The sequence below is a fragment of the Ruditapes philippinarum genome, unplaced genomic scaffold, assembly GCF_026571515.1.
Source record: "Ruditapes philippinarum isolate M1 unplaced genomic scaffold, ASM2657151v2 ctg504_1_1_1_1, whole genome shotgun sequence".
NCBI classification, from domain to species: Eukaryota; Metazoa; Mollusca; class Bivalvia; order Venerida; family Veneridae; genus Ruditapes; species Ruditapes philippinarum.
Window position 1 is genome coordinate 169,333 of NW_026866357.1, and position 14,767 is coordinate 184,099.

Here is a 14,767-nt window from a genome sequence, read left to right on the forward strand (position 1 = left end):
AATATAGCAATCTTTACTGGTCGGGGACCATCAAAACCGGACAACCACCAAACCTGGACAGCCCAGAAAATGATTTAAGTTTTTTCTTTGTTCAGCAGTTTTATATCTATCGGCCACTTTTTTATCAACATGCATGTTTCTTCTTTAATAAATTAAATTTATTAACTTCCGTAGACGGTAATATTTTAATATCTATTTCAAGAATGTTGACGTTGAAAATTTGGGCATCAAGAGTGCAATACCTGACCTCAAATACCAGCTATAATCATTTGCAGAGTAAACAATAGAATATTCAAAACTTTACTGAAATATTGTATTTCATGTTAAAAATAAAAAATTAAAACACCCAAGCTTTTATCTGAATTAAGTCACATAATGTACATATCTGTCCAGGCGCATGGTACTGTAGTGTTAACAATTTAGGTAATTTTGATACCCTCTACGACAGGCCTAAGTGTCAATATAATCAGAAATAAACAAACCAGTTAGTTAGGTGAAGAACCTAGCTGTTCAGGTCTCTAAGTTTGAAATTATGAAATCTGTCAGAAAAAATGTTCAAAAAGTGTCCGGTTGATGGTCCCCGACCAGTACAGTTTTTTAAATTGTTTTTTTTATTTGATTTTTATTTCTTTTTAAATATGCACATGTAGTCTATAGACTTGAGTTGATTAAAAATGTAATGTTTAATAAAAGTCCAGTTTCATCATCTTGCTGTGCACCTAGCTTGGAAATGATCAAATCATCTTCTTAGTTTGCAGTACTTAACGCTTTAAATCAAGAAGGAAATCAAATGACAAACTTACAGTACAAAAAAATTGTCATCTGTAATGTTTAAGTGTTTTCTGTAGTATGTCACACTGAACTGATGAAATAATAATATATTCAATCAAAAACAGATTAAATTGGCAAGACATGCATTAAAGGTAATCAGTCAGCCATTTTGAAAACATTATGTCATTATTGAAATTATGGTAAATGGTCTCACACTCTACTTTTTCATGGTTCAGATAAAGTTGCTCTTTTTTAGATATGTAAACTACCTTTACCTTTGTAACACAAACTTATTTTTTTCCAAAAATAGTCTGAACAATTGCAAATTGGAAAATGATGATTGTTTCAGATGTTGTCATATGTTTTTGCAGAGATGAGAAAAATGTTCTGTTTTTCTTAAAGATTTACAGATGTAATTATTTGGTGGAATAATTCTAGTACTTATCTTTTTTGTTTTGATTTGTACTTTCAGGAAAGTTTACTATCTAAGAGAAGATGTTTACATACAACTGTGTTTAGTCAGTCTTATTCACCATGTGGGAAATACCTTGTAGCTGCATGCAACTTTGGTTATGTTGCTGTATATAGGTGAAAATAAAACAATATTTTCAGAACTTTTCATGATTAGCTGAGACTATAAATATAGGGCTAAAATATTATTAATTGAACATATATGTGGTTGTCCTAAACCTTCTGCTTAATTTTTTACATGTTAGCAAATTCTCTTTGATGCTTGAATGCAACTGTGTATAAAAATGGCATTGCAAACATTTTAGCTAGCTAAAAAGCAGTTTTGCTTATACAGGACATTCATCTTGAAATTTCAATTTAGCGGTCTTGCTTTTATATAGAAGTTGACATCATAATTCATACATGTGAACTTATTTTGATGATCAAGTGGGAGATTTTTCTTCAAAAAGAGGGAGATTTTAGAATTTGCAATAAACAAAGAAGGAAGTTCTGACATCAAAAATAGGGAGATTTCTTTTATTTGTGAAAATACCCCTTATTTTAAGAAAAATCTTTGAACATTTGGCTGCAGAAAGTGGGAGTCTCCACCTAAAAGTGGGAGAGTTCACATGTATGCATAATTATCCTATTTTTGGGGTAAAGTGCAACAAATTCATAGCTCAGTCAACTAAAAGACAATAATTAAATTCCTTTTAAATATTTACTTTTAAATTTGGCAGTTGATTTATCAAGTTTTGAACATGTAAGTGTCAAAGTACTAAATAGGCAGTATACTAATACTAAAGTGTTATATTTGGTAAAGTTAATGATTACTTTATAAATAATTTGACAGTTTGGTAGCAGCACTGGCACCTAATGCTGATGAAGACACTAGGAAACCAATTTACAGTTTTAAAGGTAATATTTTTGTTAACTTACATGACTTAGAAAATTATTCTTAATAATTTTATTTTGTGTACCATACTTCACCATGTGAGGAACAGGACAGGGATTTGTAGATTTGATATTCAGGCCCCGTGTTCACAAAGATTTAAGATCAGGATCAAATTTAAAAACTCAAATATTCTCCATTATTTATCCTCATAGATTAAATATTCAATATTAAATTGATGAAACTGGACCTAAAATGACATGTTTATGAAAGTTTAGAATAAATTTATTGTTATTTTTACAAGAAATGGGCATTTTACAGTTGATCCAAATTTTGATCTTGATCCTAAAATTGATCCTCATTTTGATCTGATTATTTTTGTGCCCCCACTATTGTGGCGGGCATTGAGGTTTACCCTTGTCCGTCCGTCCATTCTCTTTTGTGTTGCACGTAACTCAAAAAGTATTTGACCTAGAGTCATGAAACTTTACAGGAATGTTGATCAGCATGTGTAGTTGTGCACCTGGATATTTTGTGTGGATTTATAAAGTATTTATAGAGTCATTGCCCTTGACTTAGAAAATTTTTGCAATTTTCAACTTGTGTCGCATGTAACTCAATAAGGATTTGACATAGAGTCATTTAACCTTACGGGAAGGTTGCTCAGCATATGTTGTTGTGCACCTGGGGTTTTGCTTTTGGATTTATCCAGTAATTGTAGAGTTATTTCCCTTGACATAGTAAAAACCGATTCATTATGTTGTTATTTGTTCCTTGAGTGCTTGAGTTAGAATCAACCAACTTTACAGGAATAATGATCAACATCACTGTGAAACTATGCAACTGGTACTTTGCTTGTGGATATCTTTCAGTTTTGATAGAGTTATTGCCCTTGACTTACAGTAGTATTAATTTGCAATTTTCAACTTGTTCATGCATAGCTCAAAAAGTATTTAACTTGTAGGTCTGAAAGTTTACAAGAATGTTGGTCAGCATGTGTTCTTATGCACCTTTGGGTTTGCTTGTGGATTTATTCAGTATTTGTAAAGTTCTTGCCCTTTACTTAGTAAAAGATTTTTAGTTTTCAACTTGTGGCACATGTAGTCCAAAAAATATTTGACCTAGAGTCATAAGATTGACAGAACAGTGGCATGTGGGGGCACCCGTGTCCTATGGAAACATTCCTAGTTGTATTTGTTTTGTAATTAGTTGATTTTATTCCAAAATAGGTTGGTTTCTTTGCAAATAAGCAATTATTTACAATTCGAATATGTACCATTTAATTCTAGCATAATACAATCGCTTTTAGTTTTATAAAACAATGAAAATAAAATCAGGATCACCTGATCCTGATCTTTTCTTTGTGGACAAGGGGCCTGAGTTCATGTACATAAACAATTGTATTGACAGTATAATGGTGCTTACACATGTTATGTATCTAACATTTTGTCAAGAAAAATCTTAAAACTACAATTATCCCCTTGCAAATGTTTGTTTTAATTAAGTTATTGGAAATATTCACATATTGTCAGTTAGGACCATATTATTTTTATTGCGACATACAGTTGACTCTCGGTAACTCGAAATCCAAGGGACTGGGCATTTTACTTCGAGAGAAACGGAATTCGAGTAATGTGGAACTACCGCCATTACGTTGACATTCGTACATATATATACATGTGCCTGATTGAATGTGTAAAGAAGTAGGTTTGTTACTGTTGTTAGCGGCAATGCTGCAATATTTGACCATTGAAATGACGGTAAATCACCTACAACAACAAATTATAAATGAACAAAAATATATAATTCAAAATTTAATACATGTATATTAATAGTAAAACATAAACACACAATTATATTTGATTTAGTTGATCATCGGACGAAAACGAAATTAGCAACTATCGTGAACCGGAAGTACAAATTAATGTATGCAATATGACGGAACATTAATTATACAAATGTCATTTACGTTGATAACACACATCAATACCTAGGCTGTTATTGGAGTAACACCCGTCAGACGGCACGAGTCAACTTTCTTAAAATGTAATTAAATTTTGATTTAGTTATCTAACTGTTAAAACCAATTAAGTTCTGAAACGGAATAAAGCCACTTTTACGACGTGTTAATAATACTTGATGACCGGCAATTAAAAATTATTATGAAACGTGTAAATCACGAGTGACAACATCTCACCTTGATGTAGCCGACCTTTGATCAGTTGCCTATTTTCACACTTCGACTAATTGAGATGAAAATATGTTGGACTTTAATTGACGGGACCAAATTTTCTTTTCGACTAAACAGGAGTCTCGGTAAGTCAAAATTTGACCTAAGCGGAGTTAAAATACAAAGATAAAGAAGGAAATTTGACGGGACTTTAGAAATTATTCGATTAAGGCGGAATTTTGAGTAAAGCGATTTTGACTTATTGAGAGTCAACTGTAGTTTTGTTCAAATGATTTAATTTGATATAAGTACATGTGAACAAGCTACTGTCTGTTTAGCCTTATAAGTAACTCTATTTTAAGACAATAAGTTTTATTAAAAAATAATCGAAGAATCATAGCTGCATTGGATCAGTTCCCATCAGCAAGCCAGAGTTTCCATGAGAAAGAAACTTTACACTCATTGCTCAGTACTGTTTGGTTCCAGGTACATATTCAAGAGTGTGTCTGTAAGCTTTAAAAAGCTTCCATCACAAGCAAATTAAAATGAATTCTGTGTAAACTAAGTGGTTCTATTTATAGATTTAAGTATGGACTGTATACATGTATCTGTTTTCTTATCTGTTTTATCAGCTTGTGAAGAAGGAGCAATATACAGTCTTATATCAACAGAAACATTACTTATCAGGTAAGTTTTAAGTCTATACTGAAAATAAATTATGACAAACAAGTCATGTCCGTCATTGCAAGGCCCAACTATTTGAAGACAAGTAGGGCTGTCCTACTCACCCCAATGTGATGGTAAAATTATTTTTTCATGCAACTTCATATTTCATTAACCACTTAAGATAATCACCCGAAACTTCATACATTTCTTCAGGATCATAGTTGCTGGTAACTATCCAAGACCTGCAACTCTTGGATAGATTTGTAATGAATTATGCCACTTTGTGTGATTACAATATATATTGTGAGTTAAGATTTTGCATACAAGTTCTATATCTACATGCACTTAAAAGTATTTCAGTAGAAATTTTAAACATGTCTTCATGTTTGTATAAGTGGGTGTAAATCATAATTCTGTCATGGACTTCCCCTGTTTATCTAAGAAAATATTGCAAATATTGCAAACAGTTAATAAAGGCTAAATCTTTATTTCGAAAATCTTTATACAAAAAGCACAGCATTTCTTGTTGTAAGAGACCATTTTCCAGCAAATTCAATATCTTTCATGGACAGATCTTTTAAGTAATGTATCAGTGTAGATATTTAAGTTTAATTAAAAATGATTTTCTCAGTACAATTCTTCATTATGGTAATCAACTTCATGTTATTGATATTTTTACATAAATTTGTCTTGGTTTGAAAGTTTCATCTGTTAAGATTGGTACAACATACTATTAAGATAGAAAGAAAACAATACATCGCATTGGGTTTAAAATGTAGAAATATATTCGACCAGTTTTGGTCACATTCATCCTGTTAAGAAAGTTATATATGAGACACATGTTTTTATTTTTATAGTGCAGGTAATGGTGATATATGTGCATGGAAATGGTCAGAGATTATAGATAAAGTGAGTAAAAATTACTTCTATTGTAATTTACTATATACTCTTTTGTTCAAGCAGTATTTTCCCATAAGATATGCTTTATTATTGTCATGTACTCTTTAAAACATTCCCTTTCTAAATATATAAAACACTGTATACAACTTTGTTTTTATAAAGTTAGTATTTTTGGGTTTTTTCTGTTCCTATGTTAGATAAAAGAATCACCTGTAAGTAATGGCTAGCCTCAATTGTACATGTACATTGATAATAATTTTGACACCAATGTTTTTAAAATGCATAATAGGTGTATGTTGTTGAACTCTAGTACATAAATTGTGAATGTATTCCTAAAAATAAAAGATGCTGTGGAAAAAAAATATGCTATCTATTACTGTATTGTTTTATGTTATTCAATTATCTAATGAATTTGCTTTATTTTACAGGCTGCTAAAGTTGTCTGGACACTAAGGGTTCCTCAGCAGTAAGTATTTAAGGAAACATGCTGCGCAAACTTTTAAATTTTGTGGTTAAGTGTTTTGCCAAATTTACTTTAGCCTGATTTAGTTCAGTGGTATCAATTATTATTAAAACAGTGACTAAGAAAGCATGATAGAGGAGCTCCACTGAGGTCCAAGGCATACATGCCATAAAGTTCTGGAACAAATGGCCAGCTTAAATTGAGTCCGCCTTGCATTCATTAACTTAGTGCTAGAATACTGTGACAGTTACAGCCAAATATCAGATTACTGGTAATCAAGTCTACAGAAATCGGCGAATGTTTCCGCTTTTTTTACCAAACTAAATGACTAATTGTCCAGTCTAAACATAGTTTTATGTTATTCTATGACAGATTGAATTTACAATTGACACTTTTGAACAACAAAAAAATTCTGTATAAGCTCATGTTTAGCAGCCAACAGTATTGAATCTGGTCATACTGCACATATAGTTGTCACAGGGGGAGACAAATGTGCAGCCTGACTGGGACTCAAACCCAGGACCCTTGGAATACAGTACTGTACTGCAACTGTACTGACTCAGCTATCTGGCCGCTTACACACTATCTTTCCTAAATGAACAGTTCAATACTGTGACATACATGTTTAATATTCTACAACCACTCAAGGGGTTAAATGTCTATTGTCATTCCAGCCAGGTGTTTACAAACCCAGAGATCAACTCTATTGTGTTAGATAAACAAGAGTCCGGTACTTACCTGTACGCTGGATGTGGGGATAACAATGTTTATGCATGGGATATTGAGACAGGGGAGCTAACTGTGAGTATACCAAATACTTGTCAGATAAGATGTTACCTCCCTTGGTATTTGACACACCATTTACTTTTACAGAATATCTCTAAATTATTAACATGTTGCTCTTGTTTTTCTTCTCATATAAATTCAGTAACCTGGATGTAAAATTGTAAATATTTTTTGAAATTAAGAAATGAATTTTGTGGAAATTTTTGTAATTTTTACAGAACAAAGAATTACAACAAACTTGAAAAGAAAAAAAATTGTATCCAGAGGTTTTGCTATATATATATATATATATATATATTATGAATCATGGTCATGATCAATAAATACAATCAGCTTGCCATATATGTAGAAAAATAATTATTTTTAAGGGATATGATTTATCTTATGTAAAGATATTATGATTATTGAATTTAACCCTATATTTATATCTAGCAATCCTTCAGTGGGCACAAAGATTATGTACATTGTGTGTGTACAAAAAATTCCAGTAGAGAATGTGCGTCTGCTTCCGAAGATGGCACAGTGAGAATATGGGGTAAGAGTAATTTCCCTTTATTCATCTGAATTGTTTATCTTGTCATTTTACAGATAAACCAGTGAATAAAGGCCACCCAAGGAAGAAGCAAATTATGATTTTTGTAGGCAGTTTGTCTTTATTTTGAGGTTACACAATTTCATTTTATCAATGAAGGGTTATAGTAAAGTGGCTTTTTTTTGCAGGGTTATCTTTATTCAAAGGTGGTCTTTCACACAGGTTTGTGTATAATTTATTTTATCACTGTCCTAAGTCTCACACATTCTTAGAGATACAACATGGTTTTTTGTCTAGAAATCTAGCTGACAGCATACTGGTAGCAATTAGTTATTTATAATGTGTTGATTTTGGCCACGAGAGCCGGTTAGGTTGACCATTTAACAAGATATGACCAGAGATAAGTAAGTGTTGTAAACAGTAGTTTTGCTATGATTGGTCAAAGTGGAGTAGTTTTTAGCTCACCTGTCACAAAGTGACAGGGTGAGCTTTTGTGATCGCTTTTCGTCCGGCGTCCGTCCGTCCATCGTCCGTAAACTTTTACTTTAAATGACATCTCCTCATAAACTACTAAGCCAATTTCATCCAAACTTCACATGAATGTTCCTTTGGTGGTCACCTTTGAAAATTGTTCAAAGAATTTAATTCCATGCAGAACTCTGGTTGCCATGGCAACCAAAAGAAAAAACTTTAAATATCTTCTTCTAAAAAATCCAAAGAGCTAGAGCTTAGATATTTGGCATGAAACATCTTCTAGTGAGTGTCTACCAAGTTTGTTCAAATAAAAGCCCTAGGGTCAAAATTGGCCCGCCCCAGGGGGTCATTGATTTTCCCTATATGCATATAGTAAAACCTTAAAAAATCTTCTTGTAAAGAACCCAAAGACCTAGAGCTAAGATATTTAGCATGAAACATCCTCTAATGGGTGTCTACCAAGTTTTGTTCAAATAAAAGCCCTGTGGTCAAAATTGGCCCGCCCAGGGGTCATTGATTTTCCCTATATGCATATAGTAAAAACTTAAAAAATCTTCTTTTAAAGAACACAAAGAGCTAGAGCTAAGATATTTAGCATGAAACATCCTCTAATGGGTGTCTACCAAGGTTGTTCAAATAAAAGCCCTGGGGTCAAAATTGGCCCCGCCCCAGGGGTCATTGATTTTCCCTATATGCATACAGTAAAACCTTAAAAAATCTTCTTGTAAAGAACCCAAAGAGCTAGAGCTAAGATATTTAGCATGAAACATCCTCTAATGGGTGTCTACCAAGTTTGTTCAAATAAAAGCCCTGTGGTCAAAATTGGCCCGGCCCCGGGGGTCATTGATTTTCCCAATATGCATATAGTAAAAACTTAAAAAATCTTCTTTTAAAGAACCCAAATACCTAGAGCTAAGATATTTAGCATGAAACATCCTCTAATGGGTGTCTACCAAGTTTGTTCAAATAAAAGCCCTGGGGTCAAAATTGGCCCTGCCCCGGGGGTCATTGATTATTCTTATATGTGTATAGCATAAACTTAAAAAATCTTCTTTGAAAAAACAAATAGCTAGAGTTTAGATACTAAGCTTGAAACATCTTCTAGTGAGTGTCTACCAAGTTTGTTGTAATAAAGCCCTGGGGTCAAAATTGGCCCCGCTCCGGGGGTCATTCATTTTCCTTATATGTGTATAACAAAAACTTAAAAAATCTTCTTTGAAAAAACTCAAATAGCTAGAGTTTAGATATTAAGCACGAAGCATCTTCTAGTGAGTGTCTACAAAGTTTGTTCAAATAAAAGCCCTGGGGTCAAAATTGGCCCTGCCCCTGTGACATTGATTTTCCTTATATGTGTATAGCAAAAACTTAAAAATCTTCTTTGAAAAAACCCGAATAGCTAGAGTTTAGATATTAAGCATGAAACATTTTCTAGTAAGTGTCTACAAAGATTGTTCAAATAAAAGCCCTTGGGTCAAAACTAGCCCTGCCCAAGGTGTGTCTTGGTTTTTAACTATATGTGTAAAGAAAAAAGTTGACCAGCTAGACCTTAGATGTTTAGCATGAAACATCTTCTAATGGGTGTCTACCAAGTTTGTTCAAATAAAAGCCCTAGGGTTTAAACTGGCCCCGCTTCGGGGGCCTATATACAGGTGAGCGACTTCAGGGCCATCATGGCCCTCTTGTTGTCTATCACAATATTTTGAGTTCGTTTATTCGAACCTATCAGTCCCAGGTACTTTGAATAAACAGGGTTGGACTGTATAAGTAAAATGCAAGAAAAAGAATCTAATATATTTAGGGTTGTAAGCTTTCAATAATCTATGGTTTAAATATTTGTTGTTGTTTTTTATGACAGATTGTCGTGTTGGAGGGGAAGCTGTACATGTTCTAGAACCAAATAAACAAGAACTTACGGCACGATCAGATCTCGGCAAGTGGGTGGCTTGTGTAGATTGTGATAACAACGAAGACTGGTTGGTCAGTGGAATTCTTTATAAAATTATTTCCCATTTAAAGATACAGCTGTAATTTTAAATCTTTGTGTTTAATTTTGTTTAGATTCTATTGGATAGGAAATAATTTAAAGATCTAAGTATGATATACAAAGAAAGAATTTAAAAATTGAAAGCAGTGCACATCGTAGGTTTGTTATTTTTCATCATGCAACAATTTCATCAGTTACCATAAAATAGCCTAACTATATAGAATGACAAGAAAACAGACTCTTAACATGTGTATGCTTTTCACTGTCCCAATTTTTCTTAGTCAATAATTATATGTTGATTTTTTCCCAAGATTTAGTGGTGTCATACCAGATCACTACAGCATGTGTTGCTTAAAGCTTTTTCTATATTTTCCAAGTTTTTTTTTCTTTGCTAGTTTTCTATAGAAGTAATTCCAATTGACAAGTGAAAAAAATGTGCAGCCTACCAATATTTTTACTCTAAACCTTTGGAATGCTGTATTGCACCTCTACCAACTGAGCTATCAGGCCTCTCAGACATTTTTGCCCCTAATTTGTTTAAAACTGTGACACTATTTTTCTCTGAGTTATCATTTCCATGCTGCTAAGAAGGCCTGCAAGTGCACAAGCAAAAAAAAATTTCTTCAAATTTTATCATCATGTTGAGTTCTTATAACATTGTAACAAAAAAAAAAGGTTTTTAAACAGTCTTAACTGTATGTCAGTATTAGAAGTGAGTATATTTAGAATGACCATTGGTATGATTTTTGTGTTACAGGTGTGCGGAGGGGCTCCACATTTATCATCATGGCACCTGAGATCCCTGGCCCCAGTATCTGTGTTCAACACCCCAGGGGCTACACACAATTTTGTTACCTTTTATGATGATACAGTAAGTACATATCATATGAATAACATTTTTCTTCACTTAATTAGCCTAGACATATGAAAGTTTCAGCCCATCTGTTTCCAAGAAAAAGTCAAGCCTTTATGATTGCTGCATTGTTGTCGCTGTCATTGTTGTGCAAAAACTTTAATCAGCCCATTATTCAAAAGTTTTCAACATGAAACTTAAAATCCTTGCTTATCGTGACAACGTGCAGTTGTTAGATAAGGGGCATAATTATGAAAGCAATATTCTTGGAGTTAAACCAAATTTTTTTCAATAGATATACATGTATATAGCTTTATACCTGCTCATATACTAGCATAACTGAAGGTTGATTATATGTAACTGAATGTTGATTATATGTAACTGAAAGCTGAGTATATATAACTGAATGTTGATTATATGTAACTGAATGTTGATTATATGTAACTGAAGGTTGATTATATGTAACTGAATGTTGATTATATGTAACTGAAAGCTGATTATATGTAACCGAAGGTTGATTATATGTAACTGAAAGCTGATTATATGTAACTGAAAGCTGATTATATGTAACTGAATGTTGATTATATGTAACTGAAAGCTGATTATATGTAACTGAATGTTGATTATATGTAACTGAATGTTGATTATATGTAACTGAAAGCTGATTATATGTAACTGAATGTTGATTATATGTAACTGAAGGTTGATTATATGTAACTGAAGGTTGATTATATGTAACTGAATGTTGATTATATGTAACTGAAAGCTGATTATATGTAACTGAAGGTTGATTATAATATATGTAACTGAAAGCTGATTATATGTAACTGAAAGCTGGTTATATGTAACGAAAGGCTGATTATATGTAACTGAAGGCTGATTATATGTAACTGAAGGCTGATTATATGTAACAGAAGGTTAATTATATATAACTGAAGATTCATTATATGTACCTGAAGGTTTATTATATGTAATTAAAGGTTGAAAGTGAAGGTTGATTATGTGACTGAAAGTTGATTATATGCAACTGAAGGCTGAATATATGTAACTAAAATTGATTATATGTAACTGAAGGTTGATAATATGTAACTGAAGGCTGAATATATGTAACTAAAATTGATTATATGTAACTGAAGGTTGATAATATGTAACTGAAGGCTGATTGTATGTAACTGAAGGCTGATTATATGTAACAGAAGGTTAATTATATATAACTGAAGATTTATTATATGTACCTGAAGGTTTATTATATGTAATTAAAGGTTGAAAGTGAAGGTTGATTATGTGACTGAAGGTTGATTATATGCAACTGAAGGCTGAATATATGTAACTAAAATTGATTATATGCAACTGAAGGCTGAATATATGTATCTAAAATTGATTATATGTAACTGAAGGTTGATAATATTAACTGAAGGTTGTTAATTATATATTTACAGGTAATCTCAGGTGGCAGTGAAGCTTGTGTAAACCATTGGTTTGTAAATGGAGATGTGAAGTCTAAAGTGCCATGTTCAGCTAGTACTGTGTTTGACATTAAAATCAACACACATTCTCCAACAAACAAGGTATTTACAATAACTCCCTTCTAATTCATCAATTTAATACTTAAAGGCACAGTTTGTCTCATGAACCAATACGTTTTTCCCATCTTTAGAAAGGGCACACATGAATCTTTACAACATTTAATAAATAGTTTCAGAGCATGTGAGATGCTTTAACATCCCCAAAATGTAGTGGTGAAAGTGATATTACTTGTTATAATATAAAAGTAGCAAAATGTAAACAAAATAGTATTATGACTTGCATACAAAATACTAAATCACTTTAACTTTACTTATTGCCAAAAGGCAACAGAATAGATGCATTAGATGATTGGTCAATTAATAAACTTTTGGAAATCATAACAGAGGACCAAAAATAAAAAGCTTTCGGGGAATAAAAACAGAACCATTTCTGGGGCATAGTGTGCCTTTAAAGAAAACAAAATCAATGAATATAAAAAAATGAGATTGTACTCTAAGCTATTTTATACCTTAAATGATTATCATTTAAAGTCCAAAACAAAAATTTCTTCAAGAACGGTTATCACAAATTATTCAAAACAGAAATATTCATCCATACAGGTCTGAAATGTCTTGAAAAGTAAAGTTTCTCGTTTAAAAATCTTTTTTTTCATTGTTGTTTTTATGCCCCTACATTTGGGTTGGGGCATATAGATTTTTCTTTGTTGGTCTATTGTGCTGTTTTTGAGGACTGAAAAGAACAACATTTCTGGGGCTTAATAGGCCTTTAAATTAACTAAACGTGTAGAAATTCTAGAAATTATTTTGTTCTATTATTCAAATTGCAGGTACTGTGTGCAGCAGGGAGCAGTCCTAAGATAGACTTGTGTACAAACTTTGGATATAAAGCCTTCTCCCTTCTATTTTCTATCTGACAGATTACCTAGGCTGTAAATATTGATATTGTATAGGCCCAGTCTGTCATTGAGATGATAAAAACTGATAATGTACAGATACAGTCTGCCATTTTCAAGACGATAAATCATATAATAACCTCAACGGGTAGCTGATTCAGAACAGAAAAGACAATGAACTTTGTTAAATATTGATGGTGTTGAGTTTTGAGGTCAAATTAATGTTTTATGATGAATCTATGAGTTATTTGTAAGACTGATGATTTGTTTTGTTGGATAATAATCTCACATTAGAAAGTACTTAAGAAGCATTAGAAAAGTAGGATACAAATATTTTTAATATGTACAGAATATTATATAAATAACAGATAGGTTTATAATAGTAAAAATATTCCTGAGGAATATACTGTTAGCCAAGGGTAAAACTATTTTTACACAAGGGATAATATTTTTACTGTTACTAACAAACCTATGTGTTATTTATCTCATTATGCTGGACAAATACTTCATTTGGACACTGTTTCTATTTTATTTTTCAGATTTTTTACTTTGAAAAAGAAGTGTTACATATATAACACTACAGTATTTTTAGTCACATGGTACACTTGAATTAACAGTAAGGGCCTACGCGAAATTAACAGTAGAAAAATAGTGAGGAGGTCATTATTCTGTATGACTTTCTGATAATGTTTAAACTGGATTTACTGATATGTATTGCTGTTTGATTTGGGACCAACATGAATCATTTTTGTGATTCTTTTGACTTTTGCGATTTCATATGTGTTATTATAATATGACACCTGTTGAATATAATTAGGTTATATTAAAGCTGCATTTTATAAGTATAAAAATATTTTGCCATCAGCCTTCAACTAAGCATTCTTATAGATTGGTTACCTTTGATCAAAATTTTCTCAAAAATTATGATTTTAAAAGGACAACCCCATAATAACACATGGATTTTAACATGCTAATGAAAGCTATTATTAGTTTGTGTTTGGACACAGGCAATCAAAATGTTGCATTTTTAAACTTTCAAAAAATTAAAGTTGTTATCTGTTACTCAGGAAATGTGGTATTTTCCATCTTATCCTGATGAGCAAACAAAACTTCTTCACAATGCATTATACCTACTGTTCTTAATAGAGTATTTCATAAATAAAATAAGATATAATGAGTGAATATGCTGTTAAGTTTAGAAAAATATTCCTGCTCTTCTATCTGTAGGAACTTCTTTTTCTGTTTTTTTTTTTTTTTTATTTATGAAATTCATAAAATGCAGCTTTAAAGAATCAAGCAGTGCTGACACAGTTCAGTGAACAAGTTAAGAGTGTTTGTATCTTCCAGTACATGTTTATCTGTTTCTTTCAAAGTGATTTCATAATGAGATATTTAAAAATGTTTTTG

The 14,767-nt window shown here is 32.0% G+C and overlaps 1 protein-coding gene across 1 annotated transcript in view; it reads left to right on the forward strand.

Moving 5' to 3' along the window:
• Positions 1-13,737, forward strand: part of LOC132732262 (THO complex subunit 6 homolog) — a 14,811-nt gene extending 1,074 nt beyond the window's left edge. Inside the window, exons 2-12 of the mRNA XM_060718651.1 lie at positions 1,244-1,359; positions 2,075-2,139; positions 4,916-4,970; positions 5,807-5,858; positions 6,278-6,315; positions 6,987-7,113; positions 7,531-7,633; positions 9,960-10,081; positions 10,846-10,959; positions 12,381-12,509; positions 13,295-13,737. Of these exons, the coding sequence (XP_060574634.1) occupies positions 1,244-1,359; positions 2,075-2,139; positions 4,916-4,970; positions 5,807-5,858; positions 6,278-6,315; positions 6,987-7,113; positions 7,531-7,633; positions 9,960-10,081; positions 10,846-10,959; positions 12,381-12,509; positions 13,295-13,381 (1,008 nt within the window). The 3' untranslated portion in view covers positions 13,382-13,737. The remainder of the gene's footprint in view (positions 1-1,243; positions 1,360-2,074; positions 2,140-4,915; positions 4,971-5,806; positions 5,859-6,277; positions 6,316-6,986; positions 7,114-7,530; positions 7,634-9,959; positions 10,082-10,845; positions 10,960-12,380; positions 12,510-13,294) is intronic.
• The last annotated feature ends 1,030 nt before the right edge of the window (positions 13,738-14,767 follow it).